Source organism: Carex rostrata, chromosome 29 (genome assembly GCF_964058835.1).
Source record: "Carex rostrata chromosome 29, lpCarRost1.2, whole genome shotgun sequence".
Taxonomy (NCBI): domain Eukaryota; kingdom Viridiplantae; phylum Streptophyta; class Magnoliopsida; order Poales; family Cyperaceae; genus Carex; species Carex rostrata.
In genome coordinates this window covers 2557123-2581816 of record NC_135946.1, presented here as the reverse complement: position 1 = coordinate 2581816, position 24694 = coordinate 2557123, and the positions used below count along the sequence as shown (strand labels likewise).

General features: G+C 36.3%; 2 protein-coding genes across 5 annotated transcripts; both read left to right on the top strand.

Annotated features, from left to right (window-relative positions):
• The first annotated feature begins 52 nt into the window (after positions 1–52).
• LOC144546205 (disease resistance protein RGA2-like) lies at positions 53–24200 on the top strand. Of its 2 annotated transcripts, XM_078294731.1 has the most exons (12): positions 53–4100; positions 5056–5134; positions 5524–5847; positions 5988–6053; positions 6137–6375; positions 6562–6643; positions 7159–7273; positions 7392–7467; positions 7735–7833; positions 23472–23654; positions 23870–23906; positions 24011–24200. In XM_078294731.1, exon 1 carries the CDS (start codon positions 230–232, stop codon positions 4058–4060), a length of 3831 nt encoding a protein of 1276 aa, XP_078150857.1. In that variant the 5' UTR covers positions 53–229; the 3' UTR covers positions 4061–4100; positions 5056–5134; positions 5524–5847; positions 5988–6053; positions 6137–6375; positions 6562–6643; positions 7159–7273; positions 7392–7467; positions 7735–7833; positions 23472–23654; positions 23870–23906; positions 24011–24200. The 2 variants fall into 2 exon arrangements, with proteins under 2 accessions (XP_078150857.1, XP_078150858.1); XM_078294732.1 differs by lacking the exons at positions 6137–6375; positions 6562–6643; positions 7159–7273; ... (3 more) ...; positions 23870–23906; positions 24011–24200 and adding an exon at positions 6789–6877.
• On the top strand, positions 16041–21738 carry LOC144546206 (disease resistance protein RGA2-like). Of its 3 annotated transcripts, XR_013508717.1 has the most exons (4): positions 16041–20051; positions 20957–21035; positions 21186–21308; positions 21574–21738. XR_013508717.1 is itself a non-coding variant. In XM_078294733.1 (2 exons), the coding sequence occupies exon 1, from the start codon at positions 16184–16186 to the stop codon at positions 20009–20011; it is 3828 nt and encodes a 1275-aa protein (XP_078150859.1). In that variant the 5' UTR covers positions 16041–16183; the 3' UTR covers positions 20012–20051; positions 20957–21063. The 3 variants fall into 3 exon arrangements, 1 of the variants encoding a protein (XP_078150859.1); XR_013508718.1 differs by lacking the exon at positions 20957–21035; XM_078294733.1 differs by lacking the exons at positions 21186–21308; positions 21574–21738 and having other exon boundaries at positions 20957–21063.
• Positions 24201–24694: the final 494 nt, after the last annotated feature.

Genomic DNA, 24694 nt, shown 5'->3' with positions numbered 1-24694 from the left:
TCAAAAGAAAGCTGGATATGGGTCGTCAACTTTGCAACAGTCACAGAAAATCCACAAACCCACAAACTCAAAGTACTACGAATTATTAGACAAAGACAGGTACCACTAATTCTAGTGTTACGAATTATTGAATTCACAGACCCTCTCTCTCCCAAGTTCCAACTCTCCGCGCTCTCCAGACTCCAATTTCTGAAACCAAACAAAGAATCAGTTGCATAATTAAGTAACCATGCCGATAGGTGAAGCAGCAGCACTGGCCGGGCTTGGGTGGGTGGCGTCTCCTGTCGTGAAAGATCTCGTCACCAAGAGCATCTCTTACCTGGGGAACGACATCACCAAAGGCCTCGAAGACTTGGAGACAACTGTCTTGCCGCAGATCCAGCTCACCATCGAAGCAGCCCAACACAGCACTCCCAACAAGAAGGCACAGCTTGCCAAGTGGCTGGCCCGTCTGAAGAAAGCTTACTTTGACGCTGAGGCTATCCTCCACGAGCTCGAGTACAAGCGACTCAAACGTAAGGCCAAAGGAGAGGACAAGAAGCTGTTGGTGCGTTTATCTTCTAAACCGATTATCAAACCTCTTGCAAAGTTCACTGATCGGGTGGTCAAAAAGGCTTCTCTATTGTCTCCTCAAAAGAGAAAGTTGTTGCAACAGATGAACAAGCTCAAAGAAATTGCAGCAGAAGCCAAAACTTTCCGTGATTTACTGGGCACACAGGAGACCGGAAGTAAAGATGTTGTAATAGCAGGTAACAGTTGTTCTATCACCTCCTCACTCCTTGCTCACAAAGTTTTTGGTCGTGATAAAGAACGTGATAAAATAATTAACTTTTTGTTGGATGATGGAGATCATGATGGAAATTGTTACTCGGTTGTTATGATAACCGGCATGGGAGGTGCTGGCAAGACAACGCTTGCACAGTACGTTTATAACAATGAAAGGGTAAAGGAACACTTTGGTATGAGAATATGGCTTTCCTTATCCCAAAACTTGGATATAATCGAGCGCACAAAGGAGATGATTGAGTGTGCCTCGGGAAAGGAATGCCCAAATCTACGCAATTTAAGTGTTCTACAAGAAAAACTTGTACAAACATTACGTGAGTTCGACAACATCATGGTCGTACTAGATGATATGTGGTATAATAGAGAAGTGGGAGAGAATGAATGGGACGACCTCTTAAAACCATTTGCTTCTCGAGGAGGAAAATGTAAAATTCTGGTAACCAGTCGCTCATCATGGCCGTTTCCTAGTGTATTACGACCTGGGATGCATATTAAATTGAGTGATCTGGCACATGATGACTTTATATCACTTTTAAGATACCGTGCAATTGATGGTTTGCAATTCGACAATCCACATTTGAAGAATGATTTGAGTGATATATTGAACCAGATTGCCAAAAAAATAAGTAAATCACCTTTGGCAGCTAAGGTCGTTGGAAACCAGCTGCGTCAAAAGCCAAATATTAGTTTTTGGCAAGCTACTTTAGATAATGTCAACTTGAGCGACATTATGGAGATTTTGTTGTGGAGCTTTCACCGCTTGGATGTGCAATTACAACAGTGCTTTTTATTTTGTGGCCTTTTCCCCAAAGGTACAGAATTTGACGATACCGGTGTGCCTTTTGGTGTGGCACTTGATTTTATCCAGCCATCAGATGATAATCGAAGTGTTGAAGATATAGGTTTCGAATACTACCAAATAATGGTTGCAAGCTCTATTTTTCATCACCCGATTGATGAAACTCGGAAACGGTATGTAATGCACGATCTCTTTTACTATCTTGCAGAAAAGCTCTCTGCTGCAGATTGTTTTAGGCTAACAAATGCTGAGAGAGAAATACCTTCAACCGTGCAGCATGTGTTTCTCAATGTTAACAATGAACATCTGAAACGAAATCTATCTAGTATATGTAATTTAACTAACTTGCGTACCCTCATCTTAGGAAAGCCATTTATTGATGATATTAGTGAAATCTTTTCCCATATATCTACAAATTGTAGGAACTTGAGGGTATTAGATATATGGTTCATGGGCAATAATATGCTGCCAAGAGTTGTCGGAGATTTAAGGAACCTCCGAATGCTAAAGCTTCATAGGGGTTCTTTTCAGGAGTTGCCAGATTCAATATTGCAGCTCTACCATCTTCAATTTCTAGCGTTACCGTCATCTTTAAAGACTCTTCCGAAAAAGTTGAGTAACCTTATCAAACTGCAACGTATTCAAATGATTAACGATGATGATTATCTAGTCAATACCTTACCTCCAGTACCTTACCTAGGCAAATTAACTTCACTCCAATGTTTAAATGAATTCCATGTGAGAAAAGAGGAAGGATACGAGCTGTATCAACTAGGACCTTTGAAGGAGATTGGTGGCTCTTTAAGAATTCTAAATCTAGAGAATGTCAGAGATAAGGATGAAGCCGTTGAGGCGAGGCTAACTGATAAACCCAAACTTAAAAGGCTAGATTTGGTATGGGCTGAATCAACTAAAATTAATGGCTCAGAAAAAGAGGTTATTGAGGCCTTGCGACCCCCAGCAAACCTGGAGGTGCTTAAAATTGATGGGTATAGGGGCTCGACATATCCAACCTGGTTGCTGGAAGATTCTTTTATAAAGAATATAAAAGATGTTAACTTCTACAATTGTAATGCTCTGACAATTCTTCCCTCAAATCTTCATCAATTCCGTCATTGCTCCATTCTCGTTATTAAAAATTTAGGGGCTTTGAGAGAATTGACCACTTTTCCAGAAAACCTTGCTAGGTTATCAATCGTTAAATGTCCATGTTTGATTGTTGTATGTGAGAATGAATTGCAAGTGAACGAAAACCAAAGCATATTGGAAAGTCAATATTTGAAATGGGATTGGAATGTTAGAAAATGCACACATATACTTGATCATGAACTCAAAAGCTTTGAGCAAACATGCTCGATAGAAAACTGTGCTGAGCAGCTTCAAATTATGGAAAGCGCTGCAAGCGATAATGCATCGCAGCTCTCGGTAAATCAAAATTTAGAAAGAGCTTGGTGGTATTGTCATCAACAGCGGATGAACTTTATTTTCAAATGCAGCACTCGAGCAAATAAATTGAAATTACCATGCATGCTTCGCAACTTTTCTCTTGGCTATTGCTGTGTATCTGATGGAGCATTGTCAGATTGCCTGAGAGGAATGACAACTCTTGAAGAACTATACCTAGAGGGCATCATGACAATAACCACACTTCCTCCAGCAGAAGTGTTAGAGTCTCTACAGAGCCTCCGAGTTGTTGATGTTAAAGACTGCTGGTATCTAAGATCACTTGGTGGTATGCATGCACTCCCTCATCTGGAGAGCTTTCTGGTACAAGGTTGCTTGTGTTTAGAGATGGAAAGTGGTTATACACTGCTGCCCTCCACTCTGCAGTCCTTTATCATTGAAAATTGCACAGTTCCCCAGTCTATCTTAGACAACGATCTTCCTTGCCTCCAAACTGTGGGAATCGATTCTTGCATTGTCCCAAGGTCCTTATCATTTCGTCGGCTAACTTTACTTAAATCATTGGCGCTTGTCAACTGTTCTGATCTTTTCTCCATTGGGGGCTTAGAAGCACGTCCTTTCATCGATTCCCTTCAGCTACTAGAACTTCCAAATGGTGCTGTAGAATCTGTTTGGGAGTCTTGGCAAGGTTGCCGAAAACTACATATTAGCAGCTCGGTGATGATGAACAAGCTTTTATCATCCCAAGATTTTGTTCCTCCCTCAATATTGGTTATAAAATATTGCCAAGAAGAAACAATATCATTTGAGAAATCTGATGGCCTTCAATCTATCAAGGCACTCGAATTTAGAGAATCCAAAACAAAGTCACTTCCAAAAACTTTGAGTGACTTCTCTACCCTCGAGGATATAAGGTTCATTGACTGCCCAGAAATATCGGAATTGCCAGAACTGCCTGGTTCAGTCCAACTCATTTATATAAGTGGTTGCCCAACTTTAAGCGAAAGATGCCAACCAAACGGTCCAGACTGGCACAAGATTCGATGCATAGAGGCAAAGCATATTGAATGATACTATACGGACTCATATTTTTGTTCCCTTCTTGAAATAGGTAATTCCTTTCTATTTTCTCTCTGTTTTATTTTTATTTTCTTTCTTTTTGCTCCCTTTTTGTTTTTGTTTTTGTTTTTTTTTCTTTTATCTGTTTCTATTTTTCCCTTTTTGTTCCATTTATAGAATTTCTTGAGCAATAGAATTTATGGTGCTCCCTGATCCCTGAATGAACTATTTCTACCACCTAAGCTTTATTTATTAGATGTTGAATATTAACTTTATTTGTAACTTTATGAGAGAAGTACTACAATATATATATCTTACCCAACTTTCACTAGTCACTGATGCTTCTCACCTATACACAAACTCTCCGAAATTTTTATTCATAGAAAAATGACAAAAAAAAATTAAAAATAGGAAATGTTGTATCGGAAATTCAAAAATGGAAAGGCAAAAAGAAGTCATGGTGTTTCTGCCGGACTCCATAACACATCTCAAACCATAAAAAAAGTGCAATGGCAGCCCAGCTTTTTTTTTTGTTTGGATGGGACATAGCGTCCCAAGAATAATTCTTTTTTTTCCTTGTTTGAGATGTCTTATGGCATCCCGCAAGAATGCTATAAGTCGTAGCTGCCTTTTATTTTTGAATTTTTCATACAACATTTCATATTTTTAATTTTTTTTCGTTTTCCTATGAATAAAAATTTCGGCACAAACCTATCTATTTATACAACTTAAAGTCGGATAGTATATTATAGATGATAAATGCCTAGAACCTATAAAATATAACAAAACACATTTTTAGTGTTTTCCATTCTCACCCACTATATATGTCGATTACATTGACTAGAATATTCCAGAAAATTAAGCAATGGGCTTGAACGGACTGTTTTCCTGCTTCATATAATTCAATTAAATTTTTCAGGATATAATTAACATTGCATTTTCACTAATTAATTTCTTTAAAAGCATCTGGTGTATAATTAAATATTTTCGTTATATGTTACATGTAGGTACGAAGATGAGGCACAAAGGTTTAACAAATGTGTAGGAGATGAAGAAAAGATGAACTTGGAGGAAAATATCATACCAGTGAGTTTTTATTTTATTTTATAAAATTCGGGATAGAGATGAATTTAATACCATTCTAATTATTAATATTGTGCAAAACGATTTGTTTGCCTAAGTGTACTTTATATTATGTTTTACATGTATCACCACATAATACCAATCCGCTTGACCCTATATATATATATACAATATTTTTGTTGTTGTTGCAATTGAAGGTAATTAATTTTAAAAAATTCAGTGCAAAACAAAAGTAAACTAAAAATACTTGCTATGACAATATTCTCTTCTTTGAAGTTCGCAAACTTGCTTCGTGAAAATTTAGATTAAAATCCTTGTAATTTAACAAAACCATTTTCCTTAGTAGCGCAGACATTCTTTAATGCTTTTAATTTTCTTGATTTTTTTGTCAGATAGAAGTAATTACTGGGTCCAGCTGCTTAAAATCAACAGACGACCTGGATCTGAACTGACCAATTGCCAATAACCCGATTTAAGAAATAAAGATTTGCTTCCTCTCTAATCAAACCCTGGAAAAATCGAGAGAGTATGAAAAGAAATGTGCAACTGGTTTGTTGCTGCTGTGCGTTTAAACTCTGGCAATCGACATCGTAACCAATGTGGGAGGCAATGACAATCTGGGGCTGTGAATTGACGGAGAAAATATTGAAGACTTCCCTATCCAGGGTTTAGCTACTTAAAACCGAAGTGGTACAGATCCTTATCCACCCATACCAGTAAGTTTTTGTAATGCTTTTGTACCAGTCATATTTCTGTTTCAAATTAAACCTGAACCTCAGCATTAAATGTGAAGAGTCTTTATAGAAAAAAAAAATGCATTTAGTTACTTAATTTGAATAATTCTGTTATTGAGCAGGGCAATGATAGTCGACAAGGGGATGTTATATTGAGCAAGTAAACCCCGACAGTTAATTACTATCAGGTAAGTCTATTACCAGAGCAAAACCGTTTTCCTTAGTAGCTCAGACATTCTTTGATGCTTTAGTTTTCTTGATTTTTTGTTAGATTGAAGTGATTACTGGGTCCAGCTACTAAAAACTGAACGACCCAGATCTGAACTGAAAAGAAATGGGCAACTGGTTTGGTGCCACATGCGTTGAACTCTGGCAGTCAACAGCATGAAATGAAAGCATGGGAGGCCGTGCCATCTGCAGCATTGTAAGGAGGTGATAGAATTGGGTTTGTGAATTCATTGGAAGACTTCCTGATCATGGGATTATCTACTTAAACCTGAAGCGGTACAGGTCTGTATCAGCCTGTACCAGTGATCCTTCGTAATTTTTTTGTACCAGTCATATTTCTGTTTCAAATTAAATCTGAACCTCAGCTTTAAATGTAAAGTCTTTATAGAAAAAAATGTGTATTCTACCATACTTGAGGATGAATTTAATTACATAATTTGAATAATGCTTGTTGCTTTCTTTGTTCAGATTTTCTCAAGAGCAGGGCAGTAATAGTCGACAAGGGGATGTAATATTGAGAAAATAAAACCCAACAGTTAATTACTATCGGGTAAGTCTATAGCCGGAGCAAACTCTGCTCAGGCCATTTCATTTTGTTTGTATATTGTGGATACATGGGAATAAAACATTATGTTATTCTCCCCTGCTCCTCATCACCTGTCATCCCCTGCTACTCGTCCCCTGCTCAATAACAGAGTCAACACCCAACCGAGCAGGACATATTTGGCAACCAGAATAGCCTGCTCGCAGTATTATATCATGTCAGAAAGAAGACCCGTTTCAACTGCATCTGGGTCATCACTCTCTAAACCTATGATGATGGCCTTGCCACCATTGTTTTTGTTGGATTCATCCCTTGAGTATCCGAACACAATCCACGTCATTTACAGCGAGATTCAACCACACTCTTCCCCTCCCTTCCATCCTCACAGCTCCTTTTTCCATTGAAACACATAACAAAAACCCCAATCTGGCCTTAAAAAAACTATTGATTTGTCTGAATTGTCTCATTTTGTCAGATTTCATGTTCTCAATTTGAATTTAATTTCTCATTTTTGTTCAAAGCTGATTGGCATGAGTAAGCAATGAGGATATTGGAGCAAGGTGTTTCCAATTTGGATGGAGGAGAGGGCAATGTCGAAGCTGTTGGGATGCTTAATCTGTCTATTTCTACTTTACTGTATGAGAAGTTTGGTTTTATTTTCGTTCTGTTTCAAATAAATTTCGTTCTAAGTTTCCAGAGAAATTTGTTTGAGTTGCAAAATTGATGAGAAGAATGAAACTGTGGCATTGTGCAGGGTTCAATTTTCAAGATTCAATGGAGATGCTTGAGGCAGTTCACCATCATGCTCCTTAATTCTCTAGTTTTTAGAGGTATTTTTTTGTTGTATGTGCATTCTGTATCCCTATAGGAGCAATTATCACAACTTTTGGGTACATATATACACAAGTTATAATTGGTGTTTTACACTGCAATGGGAACTTTATTTCAGCAAAAAAACTATCAATTGGCTGCTAAATCATGATCAAGTGAAAATGACAATTTTTCCCTTCTTTAATTAGATGGAAATGATTACTGGGTCCAGCTGCTCAAAATCAACACACGACCAGGATCTGAACTGACAAATTTCCAATTTTCAGGGATGATCGCATAAACCGATTTACGAAATAAATATTTTCTTCCTCTCTAATCAAACCCTGGGAAAATTGAGAGAAAACATGAAAAGAAACGGGCAACTGGTTTGTGCCGCGTGGGTTGAACTCTAGCAATCGACATCGTAACCAATGTGGGAAGCCATGTCATCTGCAGCATTGGGTTTGTGAATTCACGGAGAAAATGTTGAAGACTTCCTCATCTAGGGTTTATCAACTTAAAACCAAAGTGGTACAGGTCCATATCCGCCCATACCAGTGAGCTTTTGTAATTCTTTCGTACCAGTCATATTGTTTCAGATTAAATCTGAACCTCAGATTTAAATGTAAAGAGTCTTCATAGAAAAAAATGTGTATTCTACAATACTTGGAGGATGCATTTAGTTACTTGTATTCAGCAATTTTGGTTACTTGTTAATTTGAATAATGCATGCTGCTTTCTTTGTACAGATATTCTCAAGAGCAGAGAGGTGATAATCGACAGGGGGGTGGATGTTATATTGAGAAAGTAAACCCCGACGGTTAATTACTATCAGGTAAGTCTATAAGTGGAGCAAACTCTGCTGATTGTCTAAATTGTATCATTTTGTCAGATTTCATGTTCTCAATTTGAATTTAATTTCTCATTTTTGTTCAAAGCTGATTGGCACGAGTAATCAATGAGAATATTGGAGCAAGGTGTTTCCAATTTGGAGGAGCGAGAAGAGGGCAATGTCAAAGCTGTTGGGATGCTTAATCTGGTTCTTTCCTTTTTGCTTATTTAGCCAAATTAATATATTATTTCTACTTCACTGTATGAGATGTTGGTTATATTTTCGTTCTGTTTTAATTTAATTTCGTTTTAAGTTCCCACAGAAATTTGCTTCAGTTGCAACATTGATGAGAAGAATGAAACTGTGGCATTGTGCAGGGTAAATTTTCAAGATTCAATGGAGAAGCTTCAGGCATGCAATTCACCATCATGCATGCTCCTACTCTAGCTTTTAGAGGTATTTTTCTTTTATCCAAAAACATGATACCTGAAGGGGTGATGATATTAACACTACTCATTTTTTTACTAACAAATATAATCTAAATACTTTAATATATAGATAATTTTACCCTTCTTTCATTATTTTTTTTAAAACTGCTTTTCAGCAAACCGTTATGGTCGTTAGGCATTTCTTCAGCTGGAACCGTTATGTGTTGACTGATTCAAACTTCTCCTCAATGGTCTTCCCCAAATTGCTTTGCGGGCGCCATTTCTGACATGCGATCAGCAGCGTTGTAGGTCTTCAAGTGTTATTGCCATGAAGAAATGCCGGGATGGTGGCTGCGGCAGTTGCCGAGAGAGGGACCAATGAAGGAGGCGACAATTCTGGGTTTGTGAATTCATGGAAAAATTTATTAACACTAATTAATAAAATATTTGTTTAAAAAAATTGTAGACATGCTTTTACAATTTAGATAAAAAATTTATCAAATTTGATACAACGTAGAAATTATTTCATTACTCATTCAAGTGACAGAGGAATGAAGCTATATTGTTATTTTATATTGAAAGGCATATGGTCGGCCCAACAGGCCTTTCTTTATGTAAGCTTTATTAGGCTGTACATTATGTTTTGACATTATTAAATATCCAAGTTTATCTTCATTATCATCACAATTTCTAATCTTAAACTGTTGTGCATGCTGTGCTAGTCAAATAATTCTTAAAATAGGCCTCCTAATTATTCTTGTCTTAGTAACTTTAAGTGAGCTTGTTAATCAGTCATTTAGTTCACTGATCCCACATATTAAATTTAGGGGGAATTTCATGTATACCCCTCAAAAACTTGGAAATTACGTATTTTCCCTTCTCTCTCCAATATCTGAATCCACAGACAGACCCACATTATTTTTCTCTCTCAAATACCTGAAATTTAATTTAAAAAAATGAGTTGCTCAATTAAGTTACATGCCGATTGCAGAAACAGCAGCACTCACCGGCAGGAGAAGATCTGGGAGAAGACGACAAGCTTGCAATCCCGGTCATGGCAGAGCCCAAGTTGGTGAGGAGGCAGATTGGATTGAATTCGTATCCTCTGAGATATCTCAAACTTTGTGTGACTTTATGCAAAATCCCAACTGTTTAAATACGCTCTGCACGAATCTCAAAGCACACATAATACTGACCCCTACATCACCCCCGAATAGGCACCGGACACGTCGGGCTTGGGTGGGTGACATCATAAGCAAGCGATTTTGAACCGAGTCAACCGAGTTTAGCAAACGTCTTCATCCAAGCGGGCCGAATCTTTACTCTCCCAAATATATTTATTTTTATGTTGTGGGACTAACTACACATCTTAGCTCTAGAGTCCGGAGTAGTTTCAATTGTAGACCGTATAGGCCTGAAGGGTGCATAACTGCATCATATAGCTGTTGACAACAGTGGTTTTATTTATTAATTTTTTATTTTGATAAAATATGAATTGTTGTGAAATAAAATATTTTGTAGGATCATAAATTAACGCATACAAAATATATAAAATATGAATGTGTAAAAGTTTATATTAAACATTTTATTTGTCTTTTGCGAATTTATTTAGCTTTTTTTATTATTGTGTGGGATAGTCTATTTAATTTTTAAATTAGATAAATATTATTTTTTATAAAATAAAATATTTTACATCAAGATAAATTAACGCATACAAAATAAAATATGAATGTGTAAAAGTTTACGGTAAACATTTTATTTGTCCTTTGCGAATTTATTCAGCTTTTGTATTATATTTATGGAATAGTCTATTTAATTTTTAAATTAGATAAATATTATTTTTTATGAAATACAATATTTTCTATTAAGATAAACTAATGCATACAAAATAAAATACGAAAATGTAAAAGTTAAAATTAAACATTTAATTTGTCTTTTGTAAATTTATTCAGCCTTTTATTATATTTATGAATGGTCTATTTAATTTGAAATCAGATAAATTTTAATCTTTAAGTAATACACTACAAATTTGATTGTTATTTGTCTAAATTTAATTATTATGAGTGTAGGAGTAAGTTATATATATGGCAAATTTAGTACAAAACAAGTTTTTGTCAAAAATTTTTTTGAGTTTTCGATTTGATTCGGTCTATTCTGACCGATTCTTAGTGGGTTAATTAGGTAGAAATGATAGCCTAGTACTATCACGAAAAATGTATCTGGTGGTGGTCTTTAACATCAGATTAGCATTAAATGTAATTATCGGCTGTCAAATCTGATTATTAGTAGCTGGTTAAGACCGACTAGTAAGATGCATATGTTTGATGTTTGATGTTTAAAATAAAACTTTATATGTATCTAAGAATTAATATAGATTATAAGATGCATGTTTGATGTTGATCAAACAATTACTTAGCTCTGAAATGGCTAGTTAAACGGTTTGAAATATTTCTAAATCAGTATACTAGCTGTGGTGCTTAATAAAAGGATTTTTATTTTTTTTATATATTTCTAAAACAGTGCGCTAACTTTAAATATTTATAATCTGACAACTCTGATTAGATTTGTCCAGCAAGAGCCACCTAACAGCTCTAAAATTTTTTTTAATGATTTATAAAGAATGGATATCCGTAACCCATTTCCCAAATTCATCTATCTTTATGCTTCACTCTCTAAAGAGTTATATAGTATCTCTTCTTATTTTGTCAATCCATTGTGGGACTAAAGTCCAAAACATATCATCCGGCGGACTTATATATATATCTCTTCTTATAACTTTCCATTTCTTTGGGCATAGGCTCCCAACTTAGCCTACATAATTATTCCTTTTTCGAATAATTGAAATGACATTTGGGACAAGTTCAGTTCATATTAATTTCTTGTATCTTGGTCTTGCTACTGCAAACGTCTTCGTTGATATTTTTAATTAAATTTAATATTGATATTGGACCTAGCCTACAAAATTTCAATATATTTTTTTATTGATAATCTATCATTAATTATTTTTTTACTGAACTACAAAAATTAAATTTCGTATCACTTATTTATTTTACAAATTACATCCAGATTCCATATTCAAATATTTATTTATTTTCATATTTGAATGTTATTAATTAGTATTGGTATTTTAAAGTTTATAAAACTCAATTATTCGACAATTATGCATTTCGTATCTTTATTTGAATCCGTATTCGTAGATTATCCGCTCCATATCCTTATTTGATTAAAGTGGATTTGGTTTTAAATTTTGACATTAATTTACTATCTGTATTTATATTAATAGCTGCTCATTGAAAGGCAGATACAAATTTGGTATTAGAATTATCTGCTCCGAATTTGCTCTGTTTACACCTGGTTGTGCATTAAATTAAAATAAAGAGAAATTATCTAGTCCATTTGTCTTTGGTCCCAGAAATACCCCAACTTTCCTTTGAACTTCCATAACTTTTCTTTTTTACCAAATTCAATTTTCCTTTTTTGTTTTTTCCGTGCACTTGGTATGTTAAATATAAATACTTCATATGTTATATATCAACACTTGTACACATAGGTATCAAAGTTAAATCAGAAGGAGAAAAATATCAGCCCCCTCAATGATATTATTGGATTCCCCTAGTAAAAATTATCCTAAACTGCTAAACCTATACTAAATCAATAAAGACTAAAAGTAAAGGATGAAAAAGCGCTTTTACAACAAAGTGCTTTTTTTTAACTTTACCAGAAAAGCTCCCATCTTTAATAAAATTAAAAGCTGGTAAGGTGCTTGAATATATTCCCAAGCTTTTAGACATAATGTAAAGGTAGAAAATGTTGGGCTTCAGAATTTGAATTTTGAAATCAGTTTTGTAGGATTAGACATGGCGAAGGGAGGGCGAGTGCAACTTTGCAGCAACTGCAAAAAAAAGAAGGGAGAGCGAGTGATCGTGGAGAAATCAAGAAGGGGAATTTCGAGGTGGAAAGGAGATGAAGAAGATGAGGAGGATGAAGAATATATAACCGAAGAAGAAGATGAAGAAGATGAGGTGGAAAGGAGATGAAGCTTGAATCTGAAAGCTACTATGAATTCATTGCCTCGTCGTCAGATTCAGAGGATGATGGTTGTGGCGAATTTGGGTGGAATTTGGAGGAATTTAGTGGATATGGCAGATCCTTTGAGGATGAGTCATATTTTGAATTTGATGATTCAGAATTTGAAGAAGAGGAGATCCAGGCGAAGAGTTCAAAGAAAGGGAGAAAAAAATCCGAAAAAAAACAGACGAAAGCTAGAACGAAGGTATCAGATTCAAGGCGAAAGAAACCTACTGTCCCCAAAAATAAGAAAGAAAAGAAATCTGGAGAGAAAAGAGGAAGAGGGAGAAAGACGAATTCCCCAAAAGAGCCTGCGACTAAACGAAGGCGACGATCAGGTGAGATCAAACTTCACATCAACCAGACCGAAATATTAAAGCCCGATATTGAGCCTATTAAGTGCTATCAAGCCCCGTCCAAAGGGAGAAACTTGAAGGCCAAGATTGACCAGCCGGTAACAATTCTGGCATTCGACATAGAGACAACTGGATTTAATACACCAGCAGAGAGGATTGTTGAAATTGCCGCGAGGAATTTAATTGGAGGGAGATATAGTACATTTCAGACCCTGATTGATCCCCAAAAAAGAATCAGGAATTCAGATATTCATGGTATAACAAACTCAATGATTAAGAAGGATGGAGCCCCAAGGATAGAGGATGTGATACCGAGACTGTTCGAATGGCTGGAACAGCAAGAACCGGACAAGCCGGTGATATGGTTGGCCCACAATGGCAAGGCTTTTGACTTCCCGTTCTTGATAAGAGAAATGAACCGCTGTGGATTTGATGTCCCTGACCGTTGGCGCTTCTTTGACACCCTTACCCTTGCACGTAGATTAGTTGATTCTAACGGATTGGTACTGAAAAAGCACAAGGTAACAGATTTGTGTGAATTCTTCGGCATTGTTGTAGAGGAAGCTGCGCACAGAGCAATGGGAGATGTCAATAGGCTAAGTTATATTTTTCAACATACAACATTTAGACTTGAGTACACTGTCTCAGATTTGATTAAGGAATCATTGATGGCCTCAGATATTAAGTGGAAGCCGATGGTGCCTACAGTGGAGGTGCCAGAGGCCACCAAACACAGTACTCGATTGAGGGGTGGACAGGTGCCACAGGTTGTTAACCGCCGTGGGCGTGGTGGCAGAGGTGGTCGCAGAGGTCGCGGGGCACGTCAGCCTCCTCCTAGTACAGAACCTGATAGGGTCTACACTGGTAGTTTCTATGGTGGATACACAGGCTTCGATCCCTATGCTTGGAGCATGGATCAGTTCCAGTGGTGGAGATGATAGCTCTTCTGAAGATTCAGATAGTAGTGGCAGCATACAGAGTTATGGAATTTCTTAGTTTGCAGGGGCTTTTTTGCATGTGTGGGTTATATTGGTGATATGATTGCTTTTTAGGGGTTGTTTTGCTTATTTCTTTAGTTAGCTGTGTGATATGCAGGTTGTCATAGGTTTCTATATGTTCTGTTTTTTTTGTTTTGTTACTGTTGCTTCTCAGTGTGTTTGTATGATGCTTGGTACCACTGGTACCAGTAAACTTTGTAATGGTTTCTTGCAATGAAAATCGGTGGCATGATCCACTTCTTTCAAAAAAAAAATCACAAAGAGAAAATTTATTCCTTTCTATCTCTCATCACTCACTCATCTATTACACGTTTTCATATGAGAGTATGTTTTCCTCATTTCAATCTCGCCTATATTTCTGATAATTTGCGAGAAATTTTGTCAATCTGAAACTTCGAATGTTTTGTACTAAATTTTCTCTTTCAAATTAAGTTCATATTGAAGTACTTTTGGGTTCTCTTCGCTCCGTTGTTTTTCTTCTTCTTGATATGCAATGTATATATATACACTTAATATGTTAGATATAAATACTGTGAAAGTTTTAAGTATTTAGACTTAAAATCTTAAGTATAAAGACTTAAAAGTATACATGTATAAATACTTAATATGTTAGATATAAATCCTTGTTTTGTTATGTTAAATATTTTATATCTTATGTATAAATTTTTGATATGCTATGTATAAATACTTGATATTTTGGTGAAAAATTTAAAATCAATGAATTTGGTAATATTTTAAAATAGCTAGTTCTACTTTTGATACATAGCATTTGTTGAAGATTCTAATTCAAATTAAAGTCCAACTAGCACCAGCTGTATACAATATTTATAAAGAGTTGATATGTTTAGTCTTTAGAAAGACTTAGTATGTAATGATATGTATATATACTTAATATGTTATATATCAACACTTGCACATGCCAGTTGTAAATTTGCTTGTGACTCTATCTTAAAAGTTGTCCGATCAAAGATAATTAAAGTTAGGAGATTTCTGATAATTTTTTCCTGGGAACTATTATTAGATTCCTGTAATAAATTATCATTTGAAAAAATCACAACATAAAGCCAGCACACAGCGCACTGTGCACTTCTAAGGAAGAGGGGAATAAATTCTTTTGATAGTTTGCACCCATTTGTCTTTGAGTCCGTATACCTAAAGTAACCCAAAAATTGAGTTTTGATCTGGACCGTTCGATCAGAAATTCGAACTAATCCGGCCCATGGTGAAATGAACAGGGCCTTTAATATTCGTATTAGAGCAGATCGGACGGTCTGGATCAAAAGTAAAAATTGGGTTACTTTAGGGGATTCGAATTCTCTGTCTAAACCGGCAGGTAAGATACTTTTAAGGAACCGAATCGTCTGCCCCCCTGGAAGCAGGAAATTCCTGCCCCCAGAGTTACTGCAGAGTGGGCCCCCATTTAACTCTAAACCCAAAACTATTTTAACCTTAAACCCTTTAACAGTAACCGGACCCACCCCGCAGTGACTCTGGAGGCAGGAATTTCCTGCACCCTAGGGGGACAAGAAATCTGATTCCTACTTTTAAAGCGTGTTCTAGGTCCCACCTATCAATTTTTGTTTTAGTAATTTCACTAGTGGTGCATATATGCTCTGTACCTGTGGCTAGATTTCCTGCAGCAGATTTTCATGCGAGATTATGTGTAAATCCTCTGGTTTAAGCACGTTAATCAACGCTTTCTTTATGGGCTCCTGAGATAGGAACATAGAATGAAAAATGTATTTCACAAAACATGCATAAATACAGCAGATTGAGTGCTTTAATATGAACGTCATACAGAGATTAACACAGATAATCTTTACCACCATAAATTATCTTTCTGATGAGGTGATGATCCGTTAAGAAAATGCAGGATATGGGTCGTCAACTTTGCAACAGTCACAGAAAATCCACAGACCCACAAACTCAAAGTGTTAAGAATTATTGAATCCACTGACCCTCTCTCGCTCCCAAGTTCCAAGTTTCCAACTCTCCGCTCTCCAGACTCCAATTTCTGAAACCAAACAAAGAATCAGTTGCTTAATTAAGTAACCATGCCGATAGGTGAAGCAGCAGCACTGGCCGGGCTTGGGTGGGTGGCGTCTCCTGTCGTGAAAGATCTCGTCACCAAGAGCATCTCCTACCTGGGGAACGACATCACCAAGGGCCTTGATGATTTGGAGACGACTGTCCTGCCGCAGATCCAGCTCACCATAGAAGCAGCCCAACACCGCACCCCCAACACGAAGAGACTGCTCGCCAAGTGGCTGGCCCGTTTGAAGAATGCTTACTTTGACGCCGAGGCTATCCTCCACGAGCTCGAGTACAAGCGACTCAAACGTAAGGCAAAAGGAGAGGACAAGAAGCTGTTGGTGCGTTTATCTTCTAAACCTATTATCAAACCACTTGCAAAGTTCATCCGCCAGGTGGTCAGAAAGGCTTCTCTGTTGTCTCCTCAAAAGAGAAAGTTGTTGCAACGGATGAACAAGCTCAAAGAAATTGCAGCAGAAGCCAAAACTTTCCGTGATTTACTGGGCATACAGGAGACCGGAAGCAAAGACGGTGTAATAGACAGTAGCAACCGTTCTGTCACTTCCTCACTCCTTGCTCACAAAGTTTTTGGTCGTGATGGAGAACGTGACCATATAATTAACTTTTTGTTGGATGACGGAGATCATGAAGGAGATCGTTACTCGGTTGTTGCGATAACCGGCATGGGAGGTGCTGGCAAGACTACGCTTGCACAGTATGTTTATAACGATGAAAGGGTAAAGAAACACTTTGGTCTGAATGGGAGAATGTGGCTTTCCTTATCCCAAAACTTGGATATAATCGAGCGCACAAAGGAGATGATTGATTGTGCCTCGGGAAAGGAAAGTCCAAATCTACGCAATTTAAGTGTTCTACAAGAAAAACTTGTAGAAGCATTACGCGAGGCCGACAACATCATGGTCGTACTAGATGATATGTGGTATAATAGAGAAGCGGGAGAGAATCAATGGGATGACCTATTAAAACCATTTGCTTCTCGAGGACGAAAATGTAAAATTGTGGTAACCAGTCGCTCATCATGGTCGTTTCCTAATGCACTACAACCTGGGAAGCATATTAAATTGGGTGATCTGGCACATGACGACTTTATATCACTTTTCAGATACCATGCAATTGGTGGTTTGCAATTCAACAATCCACAATTAAAGAATGATTTGAGTGATATATTGGACCAGATTGCCAAAAAAATATGTAAATTGCCTTTGGCAGCTAAGGTTGTTGGAAACCAACTGCGTCAACAGCCAAATATTCGTTTTTGGCAAGCTACTTCAGAAAATGTCAACTTGAGCGACATTATGGAGATTTTGTTGTGGAGCTTTCACCGCTTCGATGTACAAATACAGCGGTGCTTTTTATTTTGTGGAGTTGCCCCCAAAGGTGCAACATTTGACAATTCTGACGTGTATTATTGGGTGGCACTTGATTTTATCCAGTCCTCAGATGATAATCGAAGTGTTGAAGATATAGGTTTGGAATACTTTCATATAATGGTTGAGAGCTCTATTTTTCAACCGATGGATGAAACTCGCAAAAGGTATGTCATGCACGATCTCTTTCACGATCTTGCCGAAAAGCTCTCTGCTGAAGATTGTTTTAGGGTAACAAACACTGAGAGAGAAATCCCTTCAACTGTGCAGCATATATTTCTCAATGTTAACAATGAACATCTGAAAGGAATTCTATCTAGTATATGTAATTTAAGTAACTTGCGTACCATCATCTTAGGGAACCGATTTATTGATGATATTAGTGAAATCATTTCCCAGATATCTACAAACTGTAGGAACTTGAGGGTATTAGAAATATGGTTCATGGGCAATAAAATGCTGCCAAGAGTTGTAGGAGATTTAAGGAACCTCCGAATGCTACAGTTTTTTAGGAGTTCATTTGAGGAGTTGCCAAATTCAATATTGCAGCTCTACCATCTTCAATTTCTAGGGTTACCGTCATCTGTAAAGACTCTTCCAAAAAAGTTGAGTAACCTTATCAAACTGCAATGTATTCAAATGATTAACAATGATGATCATCTGGTCAATACCTTACCTCCAGTACCTTTCGTAGGCAAATTAACTTCACTCCAATGTTTAAATGAATTCCATGTGAGAAAAGAGGAAGGATATGAGCTGCATCAACTAGGACCTTTGAAGGAGATTGGTGGCTCTCTAAGAATTGTAAATCTAGAGAATGTCAGAGATAAGAATGAAGCCGTTGAGGCAAGGCTAATTGATAAACCCAAACTTAAAAGGCTAGATTTGATATGGGCTGAATCAACTGAAATTAATGGTTCAGAAATAGAGGTTATTGAGGCTTTACAACCCCCAGCACACCTGGAGTTTCTTACAATTGATGGGTATAGGGGCTCCACATATCCAACCTGGTTGCAGGAAGATTCTTTTATAAAGAATATAAAAGATGTTAACTTCTACAATTGTAATGCTCTGACAATTCTTCCCTCAAATCTTCATCAATTCCGTCATTGCTCCGTTCTCGTTATTGAAAATTTAGGGGCATTGAGAGAATTGACCACTTTTCCAGAAAACCTTGCTAGGTTATCAATCGTTAAATGTCCATGTTTGATTGTTGTATGTGAGAATGAATTGCAAGTGAACGAAAACCAGAGCACATTGGAAAGTCAATTTTTGAAATTTGATGTTGGACCTTGCACAGATACACATGATCATGAACTCAAAAGCTTTCAGAAAACATGCTCGGTAGAAAACTGTGCTGAGCAGCTTCAAATTATGGAAATTGCTGCAAGAGATAATGCATCACAACTCACGGTAAATCAAAATGTAAATATAGCTTGGTGGTATTGTCATCAACAGAGGATGAACTTTATCTTCAAATGCAGCACTCGAGCAAATAAATTGAAATTACCATTCATGCTTCGCAACTTTTCTCTTGGCTATTGCTGTGTATCTGATGGAGCATTGTTGGATTGCCTGAGAGGAATGACCACTCTTGAAGATCTATACCTAGATGGCATCATGACAATAACCACACTTCCTCCAGCAGAAGTATTAGAATCTATGCAGAGCCTCCGAGTTGTGGAGATCAAAAATTGCTGGTATCTGAGATCACTCGGTGGTATTCATGCTCTCCCTCATCTCGAGAGCTTTCTGGTACATGGTTGTTGGTGTTTGGAGATGGAAAGTGGTTATACAACACTGCCCTCCACTCTGCAGACCTTTAAAATTGAAGCTTGTGTAATTCCTCAGTCTATTTTAGACAGTGATCTTCCATGCCTCCAGAATGTTGAAATTAGCAATTGCATTGTCCCAAGGTCCCTATCATTTTGTCGGCTAACTTTACTTAAATCATTGGCGCTTTTCAACTGTTCTGATCTTTTCTCCATTAGGGGCTTAAAATCACGTCCTTTCATCGATTCCCTTCAGCTACTAGAACTTCCAAATGTTGCTGTAGAATCTGTTTTGGCATCTTGGCAAGGTTGCCGAAGACTGTTTATCAGCAGCTCGGTTATGCTGAACAAGCTTTTATCATCCCAAGATTATGTTCCTCTGCAACGATTGATTATAGCATATTGCCAGGAAGAAACAATATCATTTGAGAAATCTGATGGCCTTCAATTTATCAAGGCACTCACATTTGAAAAATCCAAAACAAAGTCACTTCCAAAAACTTTAAGTGACTTCTCTTCCCTCGAGAAAATATGGTTTAGAGACTGGCCAGAAATATCGGAATTGCCAGAACTGCCAGGTTCAGTCAAATACATTCATATAAGTGGTTGCCCAATGTTAAGGGAAAGATGTAAACCAAACGGTCCAGACTGGCACAAGATTCGATGCATACAGGAAAAGAATATTGAATGATACTATACGGACTCATATTTTTGTTCCCGTCTTGAAATAGGTAACTAATTCCTGTTTTTCTCTCTGTTTTATTTTTCTTTTTCTTTCCTTTTGCTCCCTTTTCGTTCATTTTTTATTTTATCTGTTTCTATTTTTCCGTTTTTGTTCCATTTATAGAACTTTTTGAGCAATAACATTAAACCTTTTGAAAAGTTTCCAAGGACAAACAGCTGTACAATAGAATTACAATTAGGTAGGTATACCTGTATATTTGAGAAAAAAGTAGGTATACTTGTATTTTTTAATTTACTGCTAATTTATGGTGCTCGTTGAATAAACTCTTTCTACGAACTATGCTTTAATTATTAGATGTTTAGAACTATTTGTCGCCGAATTTCTTGATTTCACCAAGGTTTTTTGTGGAATCAACTCTGAAACTTATCGAATTTACTTCAAACGACGAATATGAACCATTGAAACTCATTCATCCTACGAGTGATGTGTCTACATGCAAAAATTTATAACTTTTGAATTAATTTAATACAATGTCAAGCGGTCAAAATTAGAAGGTTTATAAATTAATTTAATGCATTTATTTTTAAAATATTTTTTATCAATCGATTCTATACAAAATTAATTCCAAATTTTAAAATTTTCACATGTAGATGCATCACTTGTAAGGTAGATGAGTTTTAACGGTTCAGATTTGTTGTTTGAAACCAATTCGATAAGTTTTAGAGTTGAGTTCAAAAGAAGGTTGATGAACTTAAAAACACTCTATTCTGCTCTATTAAAGGTTTCCTATAATGAAACGGACTATTTTGCTGCCTTTAAGTTTGGTGAAAAACAGGCAGCTTCATATAATTCAATTAAATTTTTCAGGATATAACATTGCATTTTCACTAATTAATTTCTTTAAAAGCATCTGGTTTATAATTAAATATTTTCATGATATGTTACATGTAGGTATGAAGATGGGGCACAAAGGTTTAACAAATATGTTGGGGATGGAGAAAAGATGAAATTGGAGGAAAAGATCATACCAGTGAGTTTTTTGTTTATTTTATAAAATTCGGAATAGAGAAGAATTTAATACCATTCTAATTATTTGTATTGTGCAAAACGATTTGTTTGCCTAGGTGTACTTTTTAAAAAGAAGCTCATGTCAGTTAATTTTGTTTCTTCTTAATTTCAGATGAAATCCATTTTAAAAGACAAGCTGGACAGTTTAAGGGTTCGATGAAATAGTCTCCTCAGTGAAGCCGCAGGTTCTGTCCGCCACAAAAGACATGGCCAGATTTGATACTTAACAATTCAGGCAAGGATCTGCACCGTCCATTTCCCTCAATATTAATTATATACATTATTTTTTTGTTGTTGCAATTGAAATGTAATTAATTTAAAAAAATTCAGTGCAAAACAAAAGTAAACTAAAAATACTTGCTATGACAATACTCTTCTTTGAAGTTCACAAACTTGCTTTGTGAAAATTTAGATTAAAATCCTTGTAATTTAACAAAACCGTTTTCCTTAGTAGCTCAGACATTCTTTGATGCTTTTAATTTTCTTGATTTTTTTGTTAGATTGAAGTGATTACTGGGTCCAGCTGCTCAAAATCGAACGACCCGGATCTGAACTGAAAAGAAACGGGTAACTGGTTTCAGAACCATGGTGCCACGTCAAAAACCCGATTTCAATTCAGGCCGATTCATCCGATTCCATGGTCAAAAACCTAATTCCGATTCAGATTCCGATTCCGATTCTGATTCCGAGTTTCAGAACCATGGTGCCGCGTGCGTTGAACTCTGGCAATCGACAGCATGAAACGAAAGCATGGGAGGCCGTTCCATCTGCACCATTGTAAGGAGGTGACAGCATTGGGTTTGTGAATTCATTGGAAGACTTCCTGATCTTGGGATTATCTACTTAAACCTGAAGCAGTATCAGCCCGTACCAGTTAGCCTTCGTAATTTTTTTGTACCAGTCATATTTCTGTTTCAAATTAAATCTGAACCTCAGCTTTAAATAAAAAGAGGATGAATTTAGTTACATAATTTGAATAATACGTTTTGCTTTCTTTCTTCAGATTTTCTCAAGAGCAGGGCAGCGATAGTCAACAAGGGGAGGTTATATTTAGCATAAACACCGACAGTTAATTACTATCGGGTAATATAACCGGAGCAAACTCTGCTCAGGCCATTTCATTTTATTTGTATATTGTGGATACATGGGAAATTACATTAAATTTATAATTATAACTGCATGAAATAAAACATTATGTTATTCTCCCCTGCTCGTCATCACTTGTCATCTTTATTATCACAGAAATTCATGGATAGAGATCAATAACAGAGTCAACCCGCAACCAAGCAGGACATATTTTTGTAACTAGAATAGACTGCTCACAGTATGATATCATGCCATTCCTGCTTCTTACGTTCATTCAACCCATGGCAACACATCATACTAATGTCAAAAAGAAGACCCGTTTCGACTGCTTCTGGGTCATCACTCTCTAAATCTATGATGATGGCCTTGCCAACATTATTTTTGCTGGATTCAATTGCTTCTTTGCATCTCTTGAGTATCCAAACACAATCCTCGTCACTCCAGTCATGTACAGCGAGGTTCAACCACTCTTCCCCTCCCTTCCGTCCTGAAAGCTCCTTTTGCCATTGAAACACATAACAAAGCCTCTCCATTTAAGGTTATTCCTCTCTTTATGCCAAGCTGACCTTAAAAAATAAACTATTGATTTGCCTTAATTGTCTCATTTTGTCAGATTTCATGTTCTCAATTTGAATTTAGTTTCTCATTTTATTCAAAGCTGATTTACGTGAGTAAGCAATGAGAATATTGGAGCAAGGTGTTTCTCATTTATGTCGAAGCTGTTGGGATGCTTAATCTGGTTCTTTTCTCTCTTTTTTTGTTGGCCAAATTAATCTAGTTATTTCAACTTTACTGTATGAGATATTTGGTTTTATTTTTGTTCTGTTCAAATAAATTTCGTTTAAGTTTCTAGAGAAAATTGTTTGATTTGCAAAATTGATGAGAAGAGGGAAACTGTGGCATTGTGCAGGATCAATTTTCAAGATTCAATGGAGAAGCTTGAGGCAGTTCACCATCATGCATGCTCCTTCTCTAGCCTTAAGAGGTATTTTTCTTGTATGTGCACTCTGTATCCCTAGAGGAGCAATTATCACAACTTCTGGGTACATAAATACATGGGAATTTTATTTCAGCAAAAGACCTATGAATTGGGTGCAAAATCATGATCTAGTGCAAATGACAATTTTACACTTATTTAATTAGATGGAAGTGATTACTGGGTCCAGCTGCTCAAAATTGGCAGACGACTAGGATCCGAACTGACGAATTTCCAATTTTCTGGGATGGTCGCATAAACCGATTTATAAATAAATATTTGCTTCCTATCTAATCAAATCCTGGGAAAATCGAGAGAAAACATGAAAAGAAACAGGCAACTGGTTTGTGCTGTGTGCGTTGAATTCTGGCAATGGACATCATAACAAATGTGGGAGGCCGTGCCATCTGAAGCATTGCAATTTGTAAGGAGACAACATCGTTGGGTTTGTGAATTCACGGAGAAAATGTTGAAGACTTCCGATCTAGAGTTTATCTACTTAAAGCTGAAGTGGTACAGGTCCGTATCCACCCATACTAGTGGGCTGTTGTAATTCTTTTGTAACAGTCATATTTCTGTTTCAGATTAAATCTGAACCCAGCTTTAAATGTGAAGAGTCTTTACATAAAAAAAATGTGTACTGTACCATACTTGGAGGATGCATTGAGTTACTTGTTATCAATAATTTTGGTTACTTGTTCATTTGAATAATGCATGCTGATTTCTTTGTACAGATATTCTCAAGAGCAGAGAGGTGATAGTTACTATCGGGTAAGTCTATAACCGGAGCAAACTCTACTGATTGTCTGAACTGTCTCATTTTGTCAGATTTCATGGTTCTCAATTTGAATTTAATTTCTTATTTTTGTTCAAAGCTGATTCGCGCGAGCAATGAGGATATTGGAGCAAGGTGTTTCCAATGTCGAAGATGTTGGGATGCTTAAACTGGTTCGTTTTTTTTTTATTTTGGCTAAATAAATCTAATTATTTCTACTTTACTGTATGAGAGGTTGGTTTTATTTTCGTTCAGTTTTAAATATATTTCGTTTTAAGTTTCCACAGAAATTTATTTCGTTTTAAATCTGAATTTTCCATACAACATTTCATATTTTTAATTTTTTTTTTCGTTTTCCTATGAATAAAAATTTCAGCACAAACCTATCTATTTATACAACTTAAAGTCGGATAGTATATTATAGATGATAAATGCCTAGAACATATAAAATACAACAAAACACATTTCTAGTGTTTTCCATTCTCACCGACTATATATGTCGGTTACATTGACTAGAATATTCCAGAAATTGCAATGGGCTTGGGCCTCGGTGTTGATATTTCAACTTAGATGTTTAGAACTATTTGTCATCGAATTTCTTGATATCACTACCATAAACAGCTTTTATTGAACGGACTGTTTTACTGCTTCATATAATTCAATTAAATTTTTCAGGATATAACATTGCAGTTTCACTAATTAATTTCTTTAAAAGCATCTGGTGTATAATTAAATATTTTCGTTATATGTTACATGTAGGTACGAAGATGAGGCACAAAGGTTT

What these genes read in the sequence shown, in the direction of transcription:
- LOC144546205 (XM_078294731.1), top strand. Translation starts at nt 230, where the DNA reads ATGCCGATAGGTGAAGCAGCAGCACTGGCCGGGCTTGGGTGGGTGGCG.
- LOC144546206 (XM_078294733.1), top strand. Translation starts at nt 16,184, where the DNA reads ATGCCGATAGGTGAAGCAGCAGCACTGGCCGGGCTTGGGTGGGTGGCG.